Raw genomic sequence first — 20,818 nt, forward strand, 5'->3', positions numbered from 1 at the left:
TGCACTTTCCTTAATTAGAAGCTACGAAATTACCTAATATGATTAACGTATATATGAAAATTAATTATTATGAATAATAAATATTTGATAACAATTTTGGTATCTTAGTTCTTTTTTTTAATTTTATATTATTGAAGGATATTAAAAAATCACATTAAATATATAATAAAAACATTTATATTTTTTCTTATATGTTATATTTGAATTTTCAAAACGTCTATATATTATTAGAAATTTGAATATTCCCACTCTGAAAATTTTGTGATCAAAAGATTATTTTTTTGTTATAATAAATTACAAATGATCATAAAATATAACGCATATGAATTTTTATTTAATAAATATTTAAACTAAATAATATATATATAAACACTAATGATTTAAAACAATAAGATTGACTGATCAATTTACTCGTCCAGTTGAAATCTTTCAAAAGTATGTGAAAGACTAAAGTCAAAGTAAATATGGATTTAGAATAGTAATTATATTTTACTAACCAAATACCGAAAAAAACCAAACCGAACCGAAACCAACCCGATATTCGGATTGAACACCCGTAATCCAAATGAAGCCAAACTATTGTTTCATTCTCCAAAATATAATAAAAATAATAACTTAATCCCGCGCAAGGCGCGGGTCTTATCCTAGTGTTGTAAATGTTTTCAAAGGTTTCCAATGTTCAAGTCATCAAATAAACGAAGAAATCGAGATATTAATGGGAAAGGAAGGTCTGACGCCGAATTCAATGGATCAAGAAAGTTACAGTGAATTTAGGGATAACATTTTAGGTTAAAGAGTTGACCCAAGACTTTTTGTCGGAAAATATGAATAAAACCAGGTCTCGAAGTTAAACATGCACAATGTTCCAAGAGTGTGTTTAGGTAGAGATCTAAAGTCAAGAAAATATATAACAAAATATTGTCAGAAGTGGGGTTTGAACCCACGCCCTCTTACGAGGACCAGAACTTGAGTCTGGCGCCTTAGACCACTCGGCCATCCTGACTTTGATGACAATATGAAGCAACACGTTTTATATATAACTAGATTTTTTAACCGCGCTACGCGCGGATAAGATATTATATGTATTTCTCAATTCTAAAAAATAATGTATAATATTGTATTATATTATTTAAAAATATAAAATATGACTACATAACATAAATATATTTTTTAAATTTTCTTTGTGGAAATCATTATGTTGTTTGATTGTTGTACTTGATTCACATATTTGCATAGATATTTGTGATAGATGAATAACTATATTTTTATTATCAGTAAATAATATATATTTATTATATAATATAAGAAAAATAAAATTATTTACTTTTTAAACAAACTTGTCTCATGTTGGGGACTCGGTTATAGACATATCATATACGAATGAGACATTTTTACAGTTATCAATCTTCTTAACATTGAAAAAACAAATCTACATATCAAAACAATATCTCATACGATCTATTTGTGGAATAATTACTCTGAAGAAATTGAATTTAGGCATCAAAAAGGACTGAAAATGTATGTGCATATATGTTATCTAAGTCTGTTTCACAAAGTACTATTCATAGTTCATATATCATTAATGTCCATCCTATTTTTTTGTCCACCATTTCTTAAACATCTTGAAATAACTGATGCTAATTAATAATAAACTTTTTGCTGGAAAAAAAATCAAATTTGTCTAATTATCGCTTAAATATTTTATTAATATGGTCTAAGAAGCTTTTAAGTGATATCATAGTTTAATTTATTAGTTTTTTTGTTAATTTTTAGAGGTTTTTGTATTTAAGATTTTTTTCCATATTAAGCTTATATTTCTTTCACAGAATTGATATATATATATATATATATATATATATATCATAAAAATTACCATCAAATCAGTTTTACTTATTTATTATTTTGTTTTAACGAAAATACACTTTTTAAATAATTTAATTTAAAATAAAATTATATATTAATTTGCTGTATTTTAACAATTTCATTGATTTAATTAATTTTCTTTGGTGGATAACTTAAAAAGTTTTCATATGAATCAGGGAAAGTAAATTTATGTTGTTATATTATATTTATTTTGTGTATATAGAATCTATATATAATGCTAGTGTAATAAAGAAAGAACATTATTTTTTTGTAACTTCAAAAAGATACATTATTACAATTTAAAATGAATCAAAATTGAATAAAATGGTAATTAAATATTTGTAAATCTAATTGTTTAGTTGGATTCTCATGAAAAAAAAATCGATTGGTTAAACAAATGTTTCAAAATTTGTTGTGGTATTGTAATTTATTGAATTAATATATTTAATTATTGCATCCTTAAATAATATTTTAGTAAGACATTAGAAAAATATGTTTTGAGTTGTTTTGTCAAATTGTACAAAAATATATGCTTTTTCATATTTGTAACTTCAAAAAGATACATTATGATAATTTGAAATTAATCAAAATTGAATAAAATGGTAATTAAATATTTGTAAATCTAATTATTTTTTTATCTTGTTTAGTTGGATTCTCATAAAAAAAAATCGATAGGTTAAACAAATGTTTCAAAATTTGTTGTGTTATTGTTTTGTCTATAAATTATAAAATTTATTGAATTAATATATTTAATTATTACACCCTTAAATAATATTTTATTAAGACATTAGAGAAGTATGTTATGAGTTCTTTTGTCAAAATTTTACAAAAATCTATGTTTTTTCATATTTGTCACGAAAATTTATATGTTAAACTTACTTTTACAAAATTCTTAACTTTGTCAGGAAAACAAAAATCTATGCTTTTTCATATTTGTCAACGTTCTCACACTTTCTAAGAATATATTAGCTTAGTCACTTACTTATTTTTTTTTACAAAACAAAGTATCGGAGTCTTGAAAGTTGAATTCATATTATTGTAAATGTACATAAGAGTTTGTGATTATATACTTAGTGGTTCTTGTATATGTGTCCAAGAAAGTTTCAATGGCTTAGTGGTAACTGTCATATATATATATCATACTAACCCGGGTTCGATTCTCACCTTCGCATTGTTTTTTTATTTTTTACGAAAAAAATGAGATGACATGGCAATTTCGGGTTCTCTGATTGGTTGATTTTTCTATCCTATGTGGACACCCTCTCCATGGCTTATATCCCCCTTTTAGTATAGTATAGATCTATGTTTTTTCATATTTGTCACGAAAATTTATATGTTAAACTTACTTTTACAAAATTCTTAACTTTGTCACGAAAACAAAAATCTATGCTTTTTCATATTTGTCAACGTTCTCACACTTTCTAAGAATATATTAGCTTAGTCACTTACTTATTTTTTTTTACAAAACAAAGTATCGGAGTCTTGAAAGTTGAATTCATATTATTGTAAATGTACATAAGAGTTTGTGATTATATACTTAGTGGTTCTTGTATATGTGTCCAAGAAAGTTTCAATGGCTTAGTGGTAACTGTCCTATATATATATCATACTAACCCGGGTTCGATTCTCACCTTCGCATTGATTTTTTATTTTTTACGAAAAAAAATGAGATGACATGGCAATTTCGGGTTCTCTGATTGGTTGATTTTTCTATCCTATGTGGACACCCTCTCCATGGCTTATATCCCCTTTTAGTATAGTATTTTTTACGAAAAAAAATGAGATGACATGACAATTTCGGGTTCTCTGATTGGTTGATTTTTCTATCCTATGTGGACACCCTCTCCATGGCTTATATCCCCTTTTAGTATAGTATAGATTATATTTAAAAGGACATCACACAAGTAGGCCGATAAATCTTCATTTGATAGCGCACGGTAACATTGGTGAAGAAGACACAAATATTTATATAGCAAGAGGTCAACTACAAGTTTTGTTCTCATGCCACAACACCCACCAATAGCACAAACACAAAATAAAGTTATAGAAAAACAGCAGTTTACAAGTAAAATCGCGAACAACGAGATGAGATCTATCATAACTTTTAGACTACCATTTCACAACACAACCCACATTTAAAAACCAGAGCACTGTGCACATGCATGCAAAAGAAAAGAGTAGAAAACACGAAAAAAACTCTTAATCCTTCTTCTTGTCCTTCAATGGCCCCCTTGGGATTTTGCTCAATACCTTTGCGTCCAACACAGCATATTGCTTCTTCAACTCAGCCATTGCTTTCTCACCATATGAGTCTACTTTGTCTTCGTACTTGTCGTAGACAAGAGGAACAGTGAAAAGTAGAACCAAAGCTGAATCAAGCAGAAGATCAATCAAGAAGCCAAAATCCAATCATTACCATTGTTTGAATACAATATGTGTTAAAGAAGGTAGAAGCAATGGAATATATAGTTACCTATGTATGCCAAAGTCAAGAAACTACAACATCCACCCAAGATTGATAGAATCCACAACCCGAACAGAGCCTAATTTGATCACAGACAGTAGAGTTATAAACTTATAATCACGATGAGACATTGAGAGAACAGGTTTAAAACTTACAGAGAGGAATTTCTTGAGATCCCTTCCAGATGCAATCTCGTGAAGAGAGGAGAACCCACGGTTGATTTCGATTCTGAGCCCAGATGCAAGCTGGAGAAGCGGGTCCTCAGGGATATGTACTTCAGGAATCTTTGGTGGAGACCTGAAAAAATAATGTAACGAGTTGTGAATGAACATGGTGAAGCCAGCAAGCCACTTTCATGAGACTAAACAATGAACTTACTTGTGAATGAACATGGTGGCATTAGACCATAGAAACAACACAGCGAGAGCGACGATCATAACGTGACACAGCAGAGTGAGAAGATGATACTCCATGAGTTCAAAGAGCACCCAGGCTACTGTGGCACCACCAAGCACACCACCTGACATCTTCTTGTTCTTCCACATGAATATATCAGCCGCTGCAATTACAACAAAATCAACAAAGCTCTTAATCTAATGCAAGAATCTCTGTGATAATCTATCATGACTCAATCTAGCAAAATCAATCATCTAGAAGGAAGCATCAAGCTCTAACTAGCGATCAAATCAAATCAACATCTAGAAGAGAAACAAACGAGACGAGATCGGCGTGAAACGTACGTTTTCCGCCACCGAGAACCTTATGAACAGGCCTCTCCCTGCCGAACAGACGGTAAACCTTCGATTTCAGAGACGACGGAGACGACGGCTTCTTCTCACTCTCGTCATCTGATGACGACGACGAGCCACCTTTGTGGTGGATCTTCTCAGATATTTTGTCCATCAACGATCCTCTCTCCACAACTTCCACCGCCGGATCCAAATTAGGGAGAGATTCTTCGTGCTTGTGTTCGTCCGCCATTGTTTCCGATCGATTCGTGCAGAATCTAGCTTCCGATTCTAGAGAACAACAACAACAAACGTTAAACACTGATGAGAGAAGGATCTCGAAGGATGGCCTATAACGAAATTTAACTCGATCTGAGCCGTTGAATTGGTTTGATCTGAACCGTTGAGTTGCCACACCTGCTCCCTTTTTTAAAATTCGAGCGACGCTTGGGGAAAAGATAAAAGGCATGATGATGGTGGGGACAACTGAACATTTCGTATTTTCATTGGACCCAGATTTGACGCCGTCATTGTTAACGGCTTCTCGAGGGTTGAATTCGCCGTTAAAAAACCAAGTCTGTTTAACGGCTCCGTTCGTTGAACACTGTATTCTTCTGGTTATTTTAGTAGCGTCCAGGTGTCGCGAGCATGGAAGCTACCAGCCTTATGACACTTGGTACAATAAAAGCCATTCCTTTAGGTGAATCATGCTTTTTGGTCTGCGTCAAGAGACAATGACATTCATATATCTTTGTCAATAAATTATATAGTATTCATTAGGAAGTAGGAACTGTCTATTACATCAATAATTTTACCATGAAAAAGAATTTGCAACCATCCTATAAAAATCTATATATAAGGTTTTGTTATATTATGCCATAGATCTTTTACCAAATTATCTTCATGTTCTACATAAATAATAATGAATTTGAAAACGCTGTGTTATGGTTATGTAAGAACATACGCCAAACTGAGAATATAGGCCCAATACGATGAGGTCCAGTTATAATTATCTCATAAGTCGAAAGAAGCAAGATGATTTAAACCCGGAACCGGAAGCATGGCCGTAAGTAAACCGGTATCTAATAGATATTGATAGAAATCTCGAGATTGTGTAATTTACCTTTTATTTTGAAGACGAACCAGAAATGTAATAGCAAAGAAGTTGTTGAGAAGAGGAGAAGAACGATTTCTTAACAGAAATATTTTGATTGGTGAGAAGTAAAAGATTTGAATTCAAATATGTGTCATCCTAAAATTGATTGACGCATTAGACTGATACTAGAGAAGAAAAGGTTGTGATGATAAGAGTTGAGTTTTTGAGATAGGTTTCTAAAAAGGATAGAGTTGAGGTTTTGTAATGGGATTTGGAGGCATCCAGTTATTGAAGAAGGATGGAGAGAATCAATGGGAAGAATATCCAGTTAGATGCCACCAAGTTTAATTTGGTTGCTCAAGTTTTAATTGTTGTATCATTTAATCACCTAATAATAAAACATGGCTTCAATTGGTGATAACTATAAGAATGGAGAATATGAATAAAATGAAAAATAAAATTTAATTCGAAGAACTAAAAAAATAAAAAAATATAAATTTTTTGTTCATTTGGTTCTTCGTCAAAATTGTAAAGAAATTTTTTTTATGAACTTATTATTCTGTAAGAAACTTAAAGGAAAATATGAAATCCACCTCTCAATAATTTAATTAAAATTTCAACATAACTATTATAAATTTACAAGAACAAAGAATTGGCCATAATTTTTTTTTTCAACATGATCACCAGTTAGAGTCATAAACTTTTTCGAAAAGAGAATTTAACCAAAAAAAATATATATATTGGTAATGTAGATAACAGTTACAAATAAAATGGGTCAATACATTAAACAAATAAAAAGTATAGGGACCAATCACCAAATTCCGAGAATACGTCAAACAGACAAGGCTAATCAAAGATTCGCACGTGCGTTGGAACTTCACACGTGCCGTAACCAGGTGGGGCCCACTGCTCCGCTCCTCCTTTGAAATATTGAGAAGATGAAGTAGCCGTTCTAGGGTTTACGAATCGGTGTCTTCTTCACCTACTTAACTCTCTCTCTCTCTCTGTATCTTCTCCATAGACGCCGGTGCGACTTATACATCCGATTTCGTCTGTGTGAGAGAGATAGATAAGATGGACGAGACTTTACTGGACGATATAATACGGAGGCTGTTGGAGACGAATAACGGCAAGGCGGGGAAGCAGGTAAAGCTACTTGAGGTGGAGATACGGCAGCTCTGCTATGCTTCCAAGGAGGTGTTTCTCAGCCAGCCTAATCTCCTTGAGCTCCAGGCTCCTATCAAGATTTGCGGTAAACAAAGATCCATCCTTTCAACCTTCTTACATGTTTTTAACTGCTTGCATTTCTCCTTGTGTTGTGGGTTCTTGGTAGAATGCTTTTTCTTATGTAAATGTTTTGGCTTTGTAACTATGTTGTTGAGGGAATCACTTTGAAATGATTTGTTTGTGCTATAGGACACTTTTGTATTGTGTTGTTGTTACTTCAAGTAATGGTTTTTTACTGGTTTTGTCTAGTAAAGATGTGACCTTTAACTTTTTTTAGTCTCTGAGAAACCATGTTCCTTAGCTCTGAAGAAGCTCTATTTGTGTATTAATACTTACCTACCTTTTTGCATTGTGCTTGGTTGCTTCCATTAAACCCTCTTTCTTCTACCATAATAAGTTGATATGTTGATGATGAGCAGGAGATGTTCACGGTCAGTTTCCAGACCTCTTGCGTTTGTTTGAGTACGGTGGCTACCCTCCAGCTGCGAACTACTTGTTCCTTGGGGACTATGTTGATCGTGGTAAGCAGAGCATAGAGACCATATGCCTTCTCCTTGCCTACAAGCTCAAATACAAGCTCAACTTCTTTCTTCTCAGAGGCAACCACGAAAGCGCTTCTATCAACCGTGTCTACGGTTTCTACGATGAATGCAAAAGAAAATACAACGTGAGACTGTGGAAGAGTTTCACCGACTGCTTCAACTGTCTTCCTGTTGCTGCTCTCATTGACGACAAGATCCTCTGTATGCACGGTGGACTTTCCCCTGATCTCAAGAGCTTGGATGATATCAGGCGGATTCCTCGTCCTATCGATGTTCCTGATCAGGGTGTTCTTTGTGATTTGTTGTGGGCTGATCCGGAAAAAGAAGTTAAAGGCTGGGGGGAGAATGAGAGAGGTGTCTCATATACTTTTGGTGCCGACATAGTGGCTGAGTTCCTTCAAACTCATGACCTTGATCTTGTTTGCCGAGCTCATCAGGTAAAAGCTAGAACCACACTAGAAAGTGTATCTCTTAGATGGTCTTATGCAAGAACCAGTTTACATAGTTATTCACTAAATCAATTTTGTTGCTACTGATATTGCAGGTTGTGGAAGATGGATATGAGTTCTTTGCAAATAGACAACTTGTGACGATATTCTCTGCACCCAATTACTGTGGCGAGTTTGATAATGCTGGTGCAATGATGAGTGTTGATGATAGCTTGACGTGTTCGTTTCAAATCATCAAGTCAACTGAGAAGAAGATAAGATTTGGATTCAACAACGTTTCTAGGCCAGGAACCCCACCACATAAGGTGAAATACTTTCCCCATATGGTTTGTTGGTTTTCGCAGTATAGATACATAGATATCAGGTTGATATGTTAACTTCTTTTGCAGGGAGGAAGAGGTGGTTAAGACCTTTGTATCAGTGGGGGAATCAAGACAAGAATGAAGCTGATGTGTTCGATTTTTTAAGCTGTAGGCTATTGAGGCTACAGTTTGGTTTTGCTAGGTTGTTTTTCTTTGTTCGGTTTGATTGAAGCAAAATTTTGTTATGTTTTGTAATGATCACGACATTTTTCAACTCAAGGAAGTTGGGTTTATATCTCTCAGTTAAGATCACAATGCAAGAATGTCATGGAGAAAAGTCTCGGGAAAAGAACAAAACAAAAAACTTTTAACGTTTACTCATAACACAACAGAAGAATGTAGAAGACAAATTCAAGCAAAAACCAAAAGAAACTTATGTTTAAAGATTTGTCATAATTTTTGACAGAGAAACAGAAAAGAGGATTTAAAAAGATGGTCAATACTCCCACTTCTTCAGCTCCATGCCATCTGGTGGAGTGCTCTCCACTTTCTTTGTCCCAACCTCCTTCCAGTTCGTAGACAGCACCGTCCCATTCGACTCTGCCTGTCAAACCAAAAACCATATATCGTCAGTTAAAAGAACAAATAATAAGTTGTTAAGACAAAAGAGAGATAGATGAGCTTACAAATGATTTGTTCATGGCTCGCCTCATGTCCTCATCTGCACTCTGGTATATGTCGCTGAAAAACTTGTTCATAGCTGCATCTCCATCTAGCTTCTCATCCTTCTCCTGCACATTCAGAAGCGATAAGCAGAAATAGTATGAAGTAAAAGTAAAGCCAAGCTTGTGGAGCTAAAAGAGGAACCTGTTTCTTCACTTCAGCTTCCAGCTTGTCCCAGTCTTTTCCCGGCTTAGAGGATGGGTACACCGGCCTCTGAGACACTGCTGCATATGAACATAGAGTTACATAAGAATAGGGTGTTGTAGGTTTTACAACTGGAACTAATAAAATAAACACGAAGATGGTGTCTTCTGAAATGAACTGCAACAAAAATGTGTGAAGGTTTAAAAAAAAAAAACCTGATGCAACATTGGGTTTAGGCAGAAGAGTTTGCCCTTTGCCATATTCAAGGGCGGCCCAAGTGACTATCTCTGCTTTTGCGAGACGGATCTCAACTTTGGTCGACAATACCTCATATCTGCACTTCTCTGGTATTATCTATATAACATCCATGAAGAATGATTTAGTAAGACAATGAATACAAAACCACACAATTCAATTTTTCAAATATATATATACCTTCCCGAACAATCTTGGCTGGAAATGATAAGCTTCTTCTCCAGCAACATCAATTACAACACTCAGCTGCAAGAAAAAAACCAAATAGATATCTCAGATCAGTACACATTCATCTGATGAAAGTAATGCATCATCTTGTGGCAGGATACTCACAATCTGGTCACCAAACTCTACATTCACGTTCTGCTTTGGTATCCCTTTAGCGAAAATTGTCACCACAACCTCTTCTGGCTTCTGGTAGAACTCGTGCCTGTTGAACCATAGAGTTTGAGATACTCATTGTTTCAAGAAGTTAAAAAAAAAATAGGAAAGAACACTTCCAACGACTAAACTACCTGAACATAGGTTTGGCAGGTGGTGCAGGGCTTGGAACAGGAGGAGCATCAGCTGCGGTTGCTAGTGGTGTTGTAGAGCTTGAAGGCAAAGTCGGTGGCACCTGTTGAACCAAATCTTTCTCTTCTTCTGAAAAGACATTAAAAGATTATGTTATAAATCCAAGACTAGCAGCAGAATGATAATTGTTGAGAATCATTTAGCACACTTTCTCTTAAGCTAAGGAGTTGATGTAAAAACCTGCAATGAGAAGGTTGCATTCGTCTATCATCTTCTCAAACTTGGATTCATTAGGTGCAACGGAAGCGCCCTTCTCAAGAGCTGCTTTAGCAGTAGCATACTCTTCTAGCTTCATACAAGCAGTGCTGCAAATAAAGTATAATATGAGAAGATAAAAAAACATCAAAGTTAATACAGAGAGACGATGTAGATACAGAATAGTACGGGAAGATAAGCTATAATTAAAATCAAATATATATATATATATATAACAATATCATATCATATCATACCCCTTTCTGAGATAAGCTTTGGCCAAAGTAGGCTCCAACTCGATGGCTTTGTTAGCATCTGCAACAGCTTCTGCTTGCACAAAAGACAAAAGTGTTAGATCAAACAATCTAACAAGTAGTTCAGTTCTTTACTAAGGAACACAAACAATATAACTTTTGAAACCAAAAACATAACTAGATTAGCTGTTACTAGTCGTTGTAGGATTACACGGAAACCCTAAAACTAAACGAATCGAACTTGGCTCCACTATGAACAGATCGAATTACATAAAGACATGAGCTTTTCGGTGTTCGGAAGAGACTATTACCGGTGAAGTTAAGGAGTTTGATGTTGGCCTGAGCACGATCGGCGAAGAAGGAGGCGCAAGAGGGATCCAAGTCAATGGCTTTGGAGTATAAGTCAACAGCCACATCGAAGTCGTCATCTAAGAACGCCTCTTTAGCTTTTTCCGCCAGTTCCTTCGCCATTGAATCACTCTTTTTGAGGATTTGAATAAGACAAGATTAGAGACAGAAGAACCCCGAGATCCTCAGACTTTATTGTTTCTGAGCCTTAGAAAAACCTTTCGAGTTCTGTTAGGTCTTTTAAAGCATCGTTAATGATATTCAATCTCTTAGCCAATATGTTATTCCAAAATAAAAAAAATTCTCTTAACCAATAGATCTTATAAGAATATAAAGTTTAGTTTTTCAAAATTGTTAATTAAGACAATTGCATCACATGTCAAACAAAATTAAAAAAAAAGGTGATAGCAATTTTCCTTTTTAAAAGAATTTGATAATAAATATGATATTATAAGTAATTTAGTTAATAAAAGTAAAAGTTTCCTTTTTCTTATTTTTATAATGAACATGATATTAACAAAAAAATGATTTGTAAAAATCCTTTAAAAAGTATTTAATAATAATTGTAGATAATTATTTGACAATAATTTTTATTTTCTAAGATCCTAAAAAAAGATAACTGTGAAACATTAATTTATAGTAACTAGGTGTTTGGTCCTCTGTACGGACATAATTATATTACTAATATTTATTCATAAATATATTATTAATTTAAAAACTAATAAAATAATTTATTGTCATACATTTACAAAATCAATAACGACTTGAACATAAAACTATTTACATATGACGAAATCTTTCACTAAATATATATATATATATCGCAGAAATCTCTTTATATATAATTTTGGTTGTGCTTTTATTTTAATTTTTTTCATAGCTATCAAGATCTTCAATTATGTTTATCAAAACATAGTTAATATAAACCCACAATTATCCAGAGTATTTAATGATTTTTAATTCAAAATTTAATTTTTTATTCGATAAATACATGTTAAGAAATTTATCTACTGAAAAATATTATTATTTTGGATTTTGACAATAATAATACAATAGAACTTTTTTTTTTGTTAAAAACTTTTTTATTTTTGAATATTTTATTAAAATTAATTCATGTTTAATGGTTAATTATATAAAACACTAAACTTTATAAGGAGCATCAAATTCATATAGAAGACGAAATAAAAAGTACAAAGTATTTAATAAGACCATATGATTGTCATTTATTTGATTCACTAAGGGTTTGTTCTGTATATACTAAAGCACCTCAATAAAAATTGAAAAAACTTGACCAAAAGAACTAATGTCTTACGATGAGAACCTCAACGAGTATTTGCTGGCATTGCAAGAGAATGCTCTTGACTCTTCCCTTTTCCTATGCAAATTTCACTATTGTTAATTCTTTTTTTCAGTATCCGTACAGTATTTTTCTCTAGGTATATCTTGTCATTTGCAAAAAGCTCAAATTGCATTCAATAATTTAGAAATCATATAAAAAATCATCAACTTCAAAATGTTTCTTCGCGACTGCCTCTCCAATTCTACAACCAACTGAAACTCATGAGAAAAGCAATGAACATAATAGCTTGAACTGTTTTCCCTTAAAATCAAAGCCGGCGACCATTGAATTCACCCTTCATACTACTCGCTCCATCGTAACCTTGGCATCTTATATTTTTCAAACCATCAATAACTAGTTTAAGTGTCAAAGAAGAAGTTTAATATTTTCACGCTTTTCTCATGATGTTATTTTCATCGCTTCATATGTTGTTATATTATACAATTTATGTTTTTAATAGAAAATATTTAAAAAATAAGATTAGTAACCAAGTAAATGGATTGTCAATAATATTAATCCATGTATATTAATAGAAACAATTTGGCTTAAATATTGTAGTTATTCAAATTTCATCAGTTAAAATTTTAATTCATGAATAAAATGATATTATCTGTTTGTATTTTATTTTGTTTCTGTAAACAAATTAGAATTTAATAGTATATTGCATTATTTTGAAAACATACTTAAATATGCAATAAAAATTAGTTATATTTAAGAGTATAATTTTTTGTCCGCTTTAGGCGCGACGTAAGCCTTGGACCGGCACTGGATATAACGAGTTACATGACCTATCTTAATTTCAATAAGCCTGAGAACACCTCTGTTGCTAGCACATATAAGTACGTGCGCAATTGGTCTTTTATTTTTTTTTTGACAACAAAGCACCATGTTTTATTAAGCCGGTTCGAGTGGGTTAGTCTGAGCTAACCCCGGGGGAACCAAAAAGTTTACATGAGAAAATTCATAACCTTTCGCACGAGCTCCTTTAGCAAGGAGATCAGCACGAGAATTGAAATCACGATAAATAAAAGATAGGGAAAACAAAGTAAACGAAGAACGGAGATGAAAGAATTCATCCAATTCTGAAGCCAAAGCTGGCCAAAACTCTTCTTCTTCGATCAGCTTAACCATTTGCAGGCTATCTGATAATGTTTAAGTTCCATTTCTGCAGTTGTTCAAAAAAAAAAAGTTCCATTTCTGCTTCATCTCATGTTATTGGCGGTTTTAGCCTTTTAGTGTTTAAAAAGCTATCTTGTATACAAGAAAGTGATGTATAACGATCTTTCTTGTTACCCGAGTTATGTTTTCTTCTTACTCATCGCCATTCTAAGGACTGTTTTCTTCTCAGTGCTTCCACTGTTCTAATTGGGTATTGTTTGTTTGCCGTAGAGACATTAAACCAAAATTTATTGATCACTTTTTTTTTTCTGTCGACATTGTAATTTATTGATCACTTATGTATAAAGTGAATAAAGATTTTAGCAAAAAAAAAAGTGAATAAAGAATCAAATAATGAGTAAATGACTTCATCGCAGGTGAATAAGTACGAGGACGTGTTGTGTTGTATACCAATGGGTTTCGTAGCGAAAACCCAAAAGGCCCATTTATCTTGCTCCAATAATAAAAAAATTATTAACATAAAATGGCAAAATTATGGAAAAAAGACACGAAGCAATGGAGATGCGGGGTATCGATCCCCGTACCTCTCGCATGCTAAACGAGCGCTCTACCATCTGAGCTACATCCCCAATGGATATTAATTTGGTACTTCGCTTAAAATATATACAAAATATTTAAAACGTATATTTCTTTTGTGCACCATGTATATTTAAATATACTTTTTATCAGTGTTTTTAAAACCGAACCGACCCAATGGTTAGACCGGATTCGACCATAGTCGGATTGGATCTAAAAACTGGTTCGGTCATGAACCAATCACATAACCGAATTAGATCTCAAAAACATTAAAACTATAAAAAATCTAAAAATCATCCATATAAACGTAAAACTAGTTTATATTTATAATGTTTAAGTTTAAAATTTATTTATATTTTAATTATGTTTTATATTTACTAATATTATTTTTTAATTTATATACTCAATAAATATTAAACCAGATTTTTCAGGTTTGACTCGGTCGAACTATTAAACCATGATCTATATAATTTTTGGTTCAGTTTCTGGTCCGGTTTTAAAAATACTGCTTTTCAATGTTTACCAAGAGGGATCCATCAACGTTTCTTGTTTTGATATTCTAGTCATTTTCTTCGACTAGTTGCTGAATCATTGCCTTTTATGAGACCATCTCAAGATTCCTATTAATCTAGTCAACAGTAATATAAAATTTATATAATACCGCCATTGTTGATCTATTTCATTTTGCAGTCCTTATCTTTAGCCGCCGGCTTCAACTATATTATGCTAAAAAAAATATTTTTATATAACTAAAAATCTTAGGATCTATATATATACAGTTATACTTGTCTATGTATGTTCCACATCTCTAGCTTTCTCTTTTCTCACTCTATCTTCAATGGGTCTTCCGACAGATTTTAAGGAGCTTCAGATTCCAGGATACGTACTTAAGACGCTTTACGTCATCGGTTTCTTTAGAGACCTGGTCGATGCTCTTTGTCCTTACATCAGTTTACCTCGATTTCTAGACCACGAGATTCCTCGACCGGACCCGATCAGACCCGAAACCTTCACGACGGTGAGTCTTGCTGACAAGATTTCCCCGGTGGTTCGTTTCTCGGATATTCAGACCGATCTTGAAGACTGCTGCACGGTGTGTCTCTCTGATTTTGAGTCCGATGATAACATTAGGCAACTTCCGAACTGTCGACATGTGTTTCATGATCATTGCTTGGATCGTTGGATTGTGGATTGCCGCAAGATGACTTGTCCGATTTGTCGGGATCGGTTCTTACCGGCCGAAAAATATGCACGGGCGGGTCCGGTTTGGTATAGTGATGAATGGGAGAGTACCATTACATACTAACGGCGGGCTTTAATTTTCTGTCGGCAGTATTTGATTTTGCTGTGTAATTCCACTAAAACTCTGTATCTCTAGTGTAGATATTGATATCCGATCGATATTTTCAACAAAAAAAGGAAAAAATGTAACACAAAAAAAATTTGTACATTGCTACATTGATTTGTATCAAGAATCTGGCCTATTAGGTATCAGGAATATAAACAATTTCTTTTTTAAAAAAATACTAAAAAGGCACTAACGATAATACGTTTTGTCCCTCTATGTGTGTGTGTTTGTGATTCATTTTATCCTAAACTTTTTAGAATAAAAAAAGTGGGTTGCCCTGCTTAACACATCAAATTTCTGGAATATCTAATATAATCTAATAAGTCAATAAATATAAAAAAAAAGTCAGCAATATAAGATATTTCACTTAAAACTACAATTGGTTCTCTTGTAGGTTATTAATGGGGTTCAAACCAATTAAAAAATTTAGAAAATCAAAAAGCAAATAATTGTGTTTTTTTGCAGTAAGATTTCGGAGAACCGTTGTTAAAACTCTTGACTACACATGTGCATCTTTAATTGAAGCATCTTTTTATAAAACACAAAAATTAAATAAAAACTAAACTATTGTTAAAGTATTAATATTTTCATCACTAAAAAACTAACGTGAATATTTTACCATTGGATATTGGTATTTTATAACTTTAAAAAACATCAACGTTTTTTTAAGAGTTTTTTTTGGGTTCACCAGTACGCTGAACTTATTCAGTTTTAGAAAAAAATAACTAAATATTTGCCAAGTCATATTATGTTTAAAAAAAAAAATTATAATAGCTTTAAAAAAATAAAGTTTTTGTAACATTGTTAACGTCATCAGCAAAACACTAAACTCTAGTCTAAAACACTAAACTCTAAACAATAAATTATAAATCTTTGGGTAAATCTTAAAATTTTGGTTAAATCCTAGACTCTTAGGTAAATGTTAAACCATATCGTTTAAGGTCTAGGGTTTAAAATTTTTCTGACTATGTGTTAGGGTTTAGTGATTAAGATTCAATGTTTAAATGTTTAGTGTTTATGATTTATCCAATAATTTATGATTAATCCAAAAATTTAGAATTTACTCAAAGTTTATAGTTTACTGTTTAGAATTTCTTCCGCAAATCATGATGTATGAAAACAATAATATTAATCTATCTAAAGTATATGATATAGGAACAATAATACAAATATTGTACACATCCATAGGTTTACCATTGAAAGTTCAGCCCTCCTGTGTACGTCTTGGAATGTTTCTCATTTGCCCAATGACGAATGAGCACTGACCAATTATTTATAATTTTCTAATAATATCATATGATTTTTCAGGAAAGTGTCGGTGAAGGAGATATCTATCATATAGTGCGCTGCGATTCTACGAGTCAAAAACTTTCTGGTTCGATATTATAATTTGGGTGTGACTGCCAATTTTAAGAGTAAAAAAAGAGAGAGATATATGAGATCTGAACATGAGAAGGAAAAATTAAATGGGAAAAGAAAGGGGAAAATCGCATAAAAAACCTTGAAAGTGTCACTTACTAGCACTTTAAACCTTAAACTTTTTTCAATAACACTTTTAACCTTCAAAGTGACATTTTTATCATAAAAAACCTCGAAAGAAGAAAAATGACCGGCTGAACAGGTTAAAAACAATTTTTTTTTCAAAAAATAATTATTTAATTAATAAATAAACAAAAAAATTAATAAAAATTGGAAAATTTAACAAAAAAAATCATAAATTAAAAAAAGTGGGAAAAATAAATAAAGATTTAGAAAATTAAATAAAAAATAACTAAAATTCAAAAATAAATAAGATCAAATTAAAATAGAGAAAAAATAATAATAAATTTCAAAAATTTGAAAATTCAAAAAAGTTTTCTTTTTATTTTCAAATATAATGTCGGAAATTATCATTGGAGATATGCCAAAAACCGTCATTGGAGATATGTCGGAAATAACGGTTTTTGGCATATCTCCAATGATACGGTTTTTGGCATATCTCCAATGATAATTTCTGACATATATTTAAAAATGAATGTTGATAAAAAAAATTCATTTTCAAATGATTTTTTTTTTTAATTTTCATTTTTTTTTTTTGAAATTTATGATTTTTTTTATTTTTCTCCATTTTAAATTGATCTTATTTATTTTTTGTTATTTTTTATTTAACTTTTTAAATCTTTATTTATTTTTTGATTTTTTTAAATTTATGAGTTTTTTGTTTAATTTTTCGATTTTTATTAATTTTTTTGTTTATTTTATTAATTAAATAATTTTTTTTTTTTTTAAAACTGTTTTTAACCTGTTAAACCGGTCATTTTTCTTATTTGGAGGTTTTTTATGATAAAAATGTGATTTTGAAGGTTAAAAGTGTTAGTGAAAAAAGTTCAAGGTTTAAAGTGCTAGTAAGTGACACTTTCAAGTTTTTTTATGCGATTTTCCCGAAAAGAAAGGGAAGAAACGAAAGTGTTACTCTATCAAAGCTAGTGTATACAGATGCTAATATTTTTAGTTATATAAAAATATTTTTTTTTAAAGATAAAACATAATATACTTTTGTACCACAAACCACCAGAGGCTTTTGTGACCCGCTTGAAAACAACAGTTCAGAAAAGGACGAGGACATTGCTGAAGGAAGCAGGATAGTGCAGCTTCCCCTCCAGCTACCGGTCCTGCAGGAAGACAACCAGCTCCTGCACCGGCAGTCCCAGCTCCTGTGCCGGATCTGCTAGGTGACTTGATGGGATTAGATAATGCAGCAATTGTCCCGGTTGATGAACCCACAACTTCGTCTGGGTGAGTTGTGACTACTTGAATGATGAAATTAAAAGTTACGTTTGGTCTATTCCGTATATGAAGCTCGTTAAATCATATGTACTTGTTGGCAGTCCTCCGTTGCCCATTGTCGTGCCAGCTTCCACCGGTCAAGGTCTGCAGATAAGTGCTCAACTAACCCGAAGGATTGGGCAAGTGTTCTACAGTATGCTCTTCGAGAACAACACGCAGGTGGTGGTTGATGGTTTCATGATTCAGTTCAACGAGAACACATTCGGTCTTGCAGCTGCTGGACCTCTTCAGGTAAATCCATATGTGAATATACTCTTATGTCTGAAACTTAAGGTCTGTAATTTTGAAACCTGACATCCTGTGACTTTACTCTTTTCAGATTGTGCCTTTACAACCAGGAACATCTGCCAGTACAATGCTACCTACAGTCGTGTTGCAGAACATGCCTGCTGGGCCTCCAAGCTCGCTCTTACAAGCAGCTGTCAAAAACAATCAGCAGCCTGTTTGGTTACTTCAACGATAAGATTATACTTCATGCTCTTTTCGGTGAAGACGGTAGAATGGAACATGGAACCTTAACATATTGTACAAGATACACTTAAAACCAATGTAAATAGATAGGTTTCGAAGATTTGGTTTTGGTTCTCTGGAACATTCTGGTTTGTTTGTGTGTGTTTCAGACATGGAGGTCGTTACCAGACTCAAATGAAGTCCAGAGAGAGTTTCCAGGGATCACCATCACGAGCGTGGAATCAACTATTTATTTGCTCGCAGCATTCAACATGTTCTTAATAGCAAAGCGCAAGAATGGGAACCAAGACGTGATATATTAATCAGCAAAGGTTCCGAGAGATATGATGATTGCGCAGTGATGGTGGGCCAACCAGGTCTCAAATGCTCAGTAAAAACTCCCACTCCTGAGATTGCGCACCTTTTCTTCGAAGCCATGATGATTGACAATTTTGCCAAGGTTTTCAGATTTTTTTTGTTGTTTCTTTATTTTGATATTTTCTAACACCTGTTTTCTTTCAACACTATTTTATTGAAACTGATTTAGAACCTATTACATCATAGAAATATGACAAATAATGAAAAACTAATGGTTTCTCCACACCCAAAAATAGAAAAGATAAACATGATTGATGACACATTAGCAATTTCAAATTAGTCTTGTTTCGAAAGTAAAGTGAATTAGATGTTTCCGTTCCAGCAATAGCAGACAGACTTCTAATAGCTCCAGAAAAAAAGACGAAAGCTATGGATTATAGCAAACACAAAAGATTCTAACAAAAAGTCTATTTTATTCTTCCTTTTAGTAAGCATCTGGAAAATGTATCATAGAATACTGAATTCATATATTTTTTTTAGGTGTTGCAAAACTATCTCATGCAATCATACTCCAATATTTAAAAATCGCACATAACTATTAAAGATACATGTGATTTATTTAGTTTTTAAAAAAATATTAAACCTCGATCCTATATATTCATCTATTTTCTTAACAATTTTTAATTGTTTTTATCACTCTATATTATTATTTTATATCATTATATTCCGGGATTTTCAGTCACGATTTTCCAAAAGAACAATACAACTTTGAACGAAAACATTACAACTTTAACTCACATCACAATTAATCACATTGAATAGTCTGTAATCGTCAAATTCACCGTAGCTTTCCAGAATATTCACAAATTGTGTGAAATGCCAGTATGGATATGTTTATTAATTAACTCGTAAGAAGGTTTAAACGACATCTCAGAAAGGGCAACACTGTTGAGTGTAGACATACATTTATTTAGATATAGATATTTCACCTAAATATAATATTTCAAATGGCCCGTATAGCTCAGTGGTAGAGCGTCAGTCTTGTAAACTGAAGGTCCGTAGTTCGATCCTGCGTGTGGGCACTTTTTGCTTTTTATTTTTTATTTACTTACCACTGCACATATCTGGAGCCGTTCATACTAAATCTTGCAGTTATAGTTTATTACAAAAACAGAGGCACTTGCCTAAACGCATGAAGATCGAGAAGCTTAAGCCATATATTTTACAAGAATCCAAGCTGGCCTAATTGGGAGGGGCTGTACGGACCCAGACCCTCACGTCAACAAATATGACGCAAGCTCCCCATGATTGGTTGCAAACTGCAATTATGTGGTCGCTAGAAAGCATGAATGGACTTTTTCATAATCCATGCACTATTACTTCATAAACAATACGGATCGACATTCACTAATTCAAGCATAATTGCGAACATTACAAGACAAAAAAAGTGATTTAACAATAAAATTATAAACATTACATGGGAAGATTTTGCGGAAGGTCCAAGGACTTGTATGCTGCTGAGACAAAGCTCCTGATGGTAGCCATTGAGCTAATGTCAAATCTTTTCTCTGACTTGATGCCACAAACACCTCATTCCATTAGTAACTTTTTTAGCTATGGAGTAGCTCATTTCCAACAAAAAGGGCCACATCTTTTACATTCTAATCGTCTTAACAAAA

At 32.7% G+C, this 20,818-nt stretch overlaps 5 protein-coding genes and 3 non-coding genes across 12 annotated transcripts; 4 read left to right on the plus strand and 4 right to left on the minus strand.

The window, feature by feature from the left end:
- Window positions 1-919: 919 nt before the first annotated feature.
- TRNAL-CAA lies at window positions 920-1,003 on the minus strand. The gene has a single exon. It is a non-coding gene; the product is annotated as a tRNA-Leu (tRNA).
- Window positions 1,004-3,806: 2,803 nt separating this feature from the next.
- LOC103858597 (reticulon-like protein B2) lies at window positions 3,807-5,437 on the minus strand. 2 transcript variants are annotated; one of them, XM_033286194.1, is made up of 6 exons: window positions 5,423-5,437; window positions 5,068-5,346; window positions 4,706-4,886; window positions 4,483-4,624; window positions 4,337-4,406; window positions 3,807-4,232 (listed from the first exon to the last, which is right to left on the minus strand). In XM_033286194.1, the coding sequence occupies exons 2-6, from the start codon at window positions 5,306-5,308 to the stop codon at window positions 4,063-4,065; spliced, it is 804 nt and encodes a 267-aa protein (XP_033142085.1). In that variant the 5' UTR covers window positions 5,309-5,346; window positions 5,423-5,437; the 3' UTR covers window positions 3,807-4,062. The 2 variants fall into 2 exon arrangements, with proteins under 2 accessions (XP_033142085.1, XP_009134231.1); XM_009135983.3 differs by lacking the exon at window positions 5,423-5,437 and having other exon boundaries at window positions 5,068-5,388.
- Window positions 5,438-6,963: 1,526 nt separating this feature from the next.
- LOC103858598 (serine/threonine-protein phosphatase PP1 isozyme 6) lies at window positions 6,964-8,983 on the plus strand. The gene is made up of 4 exons (XM_009135985.3): window positions 6,964-7,403; window positions 7,798-8,357; window positions 8,465-8,674; window positions 8,759-8,983. The coding sequence occupies exons 1-4, from the start codon at window positions 7,226-7,228 to the stop codon at window positions 8,774-8,776; spliced, it is 966 nt and encodes a 321-aa protein (XP_009134233.1). The 5' UTR covers window positions 6,964-7,225; the 3' UTR covers window positions 8,777-8,983.
- Window positions 8,984-9,025: 42 nt separating this feature from the next.
- LOC103858599 (protein SGT1 homolog B) lies at window positions 9,026-11,429 on the minus strand. 2 transcript variants are annotated; one of them, XM_009135987.3, is made up of 10 exons: window positions 11,127-11,429; window positions 10,819-10,888; window positions 10,547-10,671; window positions 10,309-10,435; window positions 10,127-10,223; window positions 9,974-10,039; window positions 9,754-9,892; window positions 9,539-9,615; window positions 9,358-9,462; window positions 9,026-9,275 (listed from the first exon to the last, which is right to left on the minus strand). In XM_009135987.3, the coding sequence occupies exons 1-10, from the start codon at window positions 11,284-11,286 to the stop codon at window positions 9,168-9,170; spliced, it is 1,074 nt and encodes a 357-aa protein (XP_009134235.1). In that variant the 5' UTR covers window positions 11,287-11,429; the 3' UTR covers window positions 9,026-9,167. The 2 variants fall into 2 exon arrangements, with proteins under 2 accessions (XP_009134235.1, XP_009134234.1); XM_009135986.3 differs by having other exon boundaries at window positions 9,539-9,618; window positions 11,127-11,428.
- A 2,748-nt stretch (window positions 11,430-14,177) lies between these two features.
- TRNAA-AGC lies at window positions 14,178-14,250 on the minus strand. The gene has a single exon. It is a non-coding gene; the product is annotated as a tRNA-Ala (tRNA).
- Window positions 14,251-14,918: 668 nt separating this feature from the next.
- On the plus strand, window positions 14,919-15,683 carry LOC103858600 (E3 ubiquitin-protein ligase RHA1B). Its single transcript, XM_009135988.3, has one exon. The coding sequence runs from the start codon at window positions 15,036-15,038 to the stop codon at window positions 15,501-15,503; it is 468 nt and encodes a 155-aa protein (XP_009134236.1). The 5' UTR covers window positions 14,919-15,035; the 3' UTR covers window positions 15,504-15,683.
- Window positions 15,684-18,063: 2,380 nt separating this feature from the next.
- Window positions 18,064-19,377, plus strand: LOC103858602 (beta-adaptin-like protein B). Of its 3 annotated transcripts, none has more exons than XR_631145.3 (4): window positions 18,064-18,320; window positions 18,413-18,602; window positions 18,691-18,920; window positions 18,992-19,377. XR_631145.3 is itself a non-coding variant. In XM_009135989.3 (3 exons), exons 1-3 carry the CDS (start codon window positions 18,265-18,267, stop codon window positions 18,832-18,834), a joined length of 390 nt encoding a protein of 129 aa, XP_009134237.1. In that variant the 5' UTR covers window positions 18,065-18,264; the 3' UTR covers window positions 18,835-19,377. The 3 variants fall into 3 exon arrangements, 1 of the variants encoding a protein (XP_009134237.1); XR_631146.3 differs by having other exon boundaries at window positions 18,691-18,896; XM_009135989.3 differs by having other exon boundaries at window positions 18,065-18,320; window positions 18,691-19,377.
- A 772-nt stretch (window positions 19,378-20,149) lies between these two features.
- TRNAT-UGU lies at window positions 20,150-20,221 on the plus strand. Its single transcript has one exon. It is a non-coding gene; the product is annotated as a tRNA-Thr (tRNA).
- Window positions 20,222-20,818: the final 597 nt, after the last annotated feature.

Source organism: Brassica rapa, chromosome A03, assembly GCF_000309985.2.
Source record: "Brassica rapa cultivar Chiifu-401-42 chromosome A03, CAAS_Brap_v3.01, whole genome shotgun sequence".
NCBI lineage: Eukaryota > Viridiplantae > Streptophyta > Magnoliopsida > Brassicales > Brassicaceae > Brassica > Brassica rapa.

Coding starts and splice junctions, on each gene's coding strand:
- LOC103858602 (XM_009135989.3), top strand. CDS start 18,265: ATGGGATTAGATAATGCAGCAATTGTCCCGGTTGATGAACCCACAACT. Junction 18,321..18,412: donor GAACCCACAACTTCGTCTGG/GTGAGTTGTGAC, acceptor ACTTGTTGGCAG/TCCTCCGTTGCCCATTGTCG. Junction 18,603..18,690: donor CAGCTGCTGGACCTCTTCAG/GTAAATCCATAT, acceptor TACTCTTTTCAG/ATTGTGCCTTTACAACCAGG.
- LOC103858599 (XM_009135986.3), bottom strand. CDS start 11,286: ATGGCGAAGGAACTGGCGGAAAAAGCTAAAGAGGCGTTCTTAGATGAC. Junction 9,463..9,538: donor AAGCTGAAGTGAAGAAACAG/GTTCCTCTTTTA, acceptor CTGAATGTGCAG/GAGAAGGATGAGAAGCTAGA. Junction 9,276..9,357: donor GAGCCATGAACAAATCATTT/GTAAGCTCATCT, acceptor TTGGTTTGACAG/GCAGAGTCGAATGGGACGGT.
- LOC103858597 (XM_033286194.1), bottom strand. CDS start 5,308: ATGGCGGACGAACACAAGCACGAAGAATCTCTCCCTAATTTGGATCCG. Junction 4,625..4,705: donor GCCACCATGTTCATTCACAA/GTAAGTTCATTG, acceptor TTATTTTTTCAG/GTCTCCACCAAAGATTCCTG. Junction 4,407..4,482: donor ATCTCAAGAAATTCCTCTCT/GTAAGTTTTAAA, acceptor TGATCAAATTAG/GCTCTGTTCGGGTTGTGGAT.
- LOC103858600 (XM_009135988.3), top strand. CDS start 15,036: ATGGGTCTTCCGACAGATTTTAAGGAGCTTCAGATTCCAGGATACGTA.
- LOC103858598 (XM_009135985.3), top strand. CDS start 7,226: ATGGACGAGACTTTACTGGACGATATAATACGGAGGCTGTTGGAGACG. Junction 7,404..7,797: donor GGCTCCTATCAAGATTTGCG/GTAAACAAAGAT, acceptor GATGATGAGCAG/GAGATGTTCACGGTCAGTTT. Junction 8,358..8,464: donor TTGTTTGCCGAGCTCATCAG/GTAAAAGCTAGA, acceptor CTGATATTGCAG/GTTGTGGAAGATGGATATGA.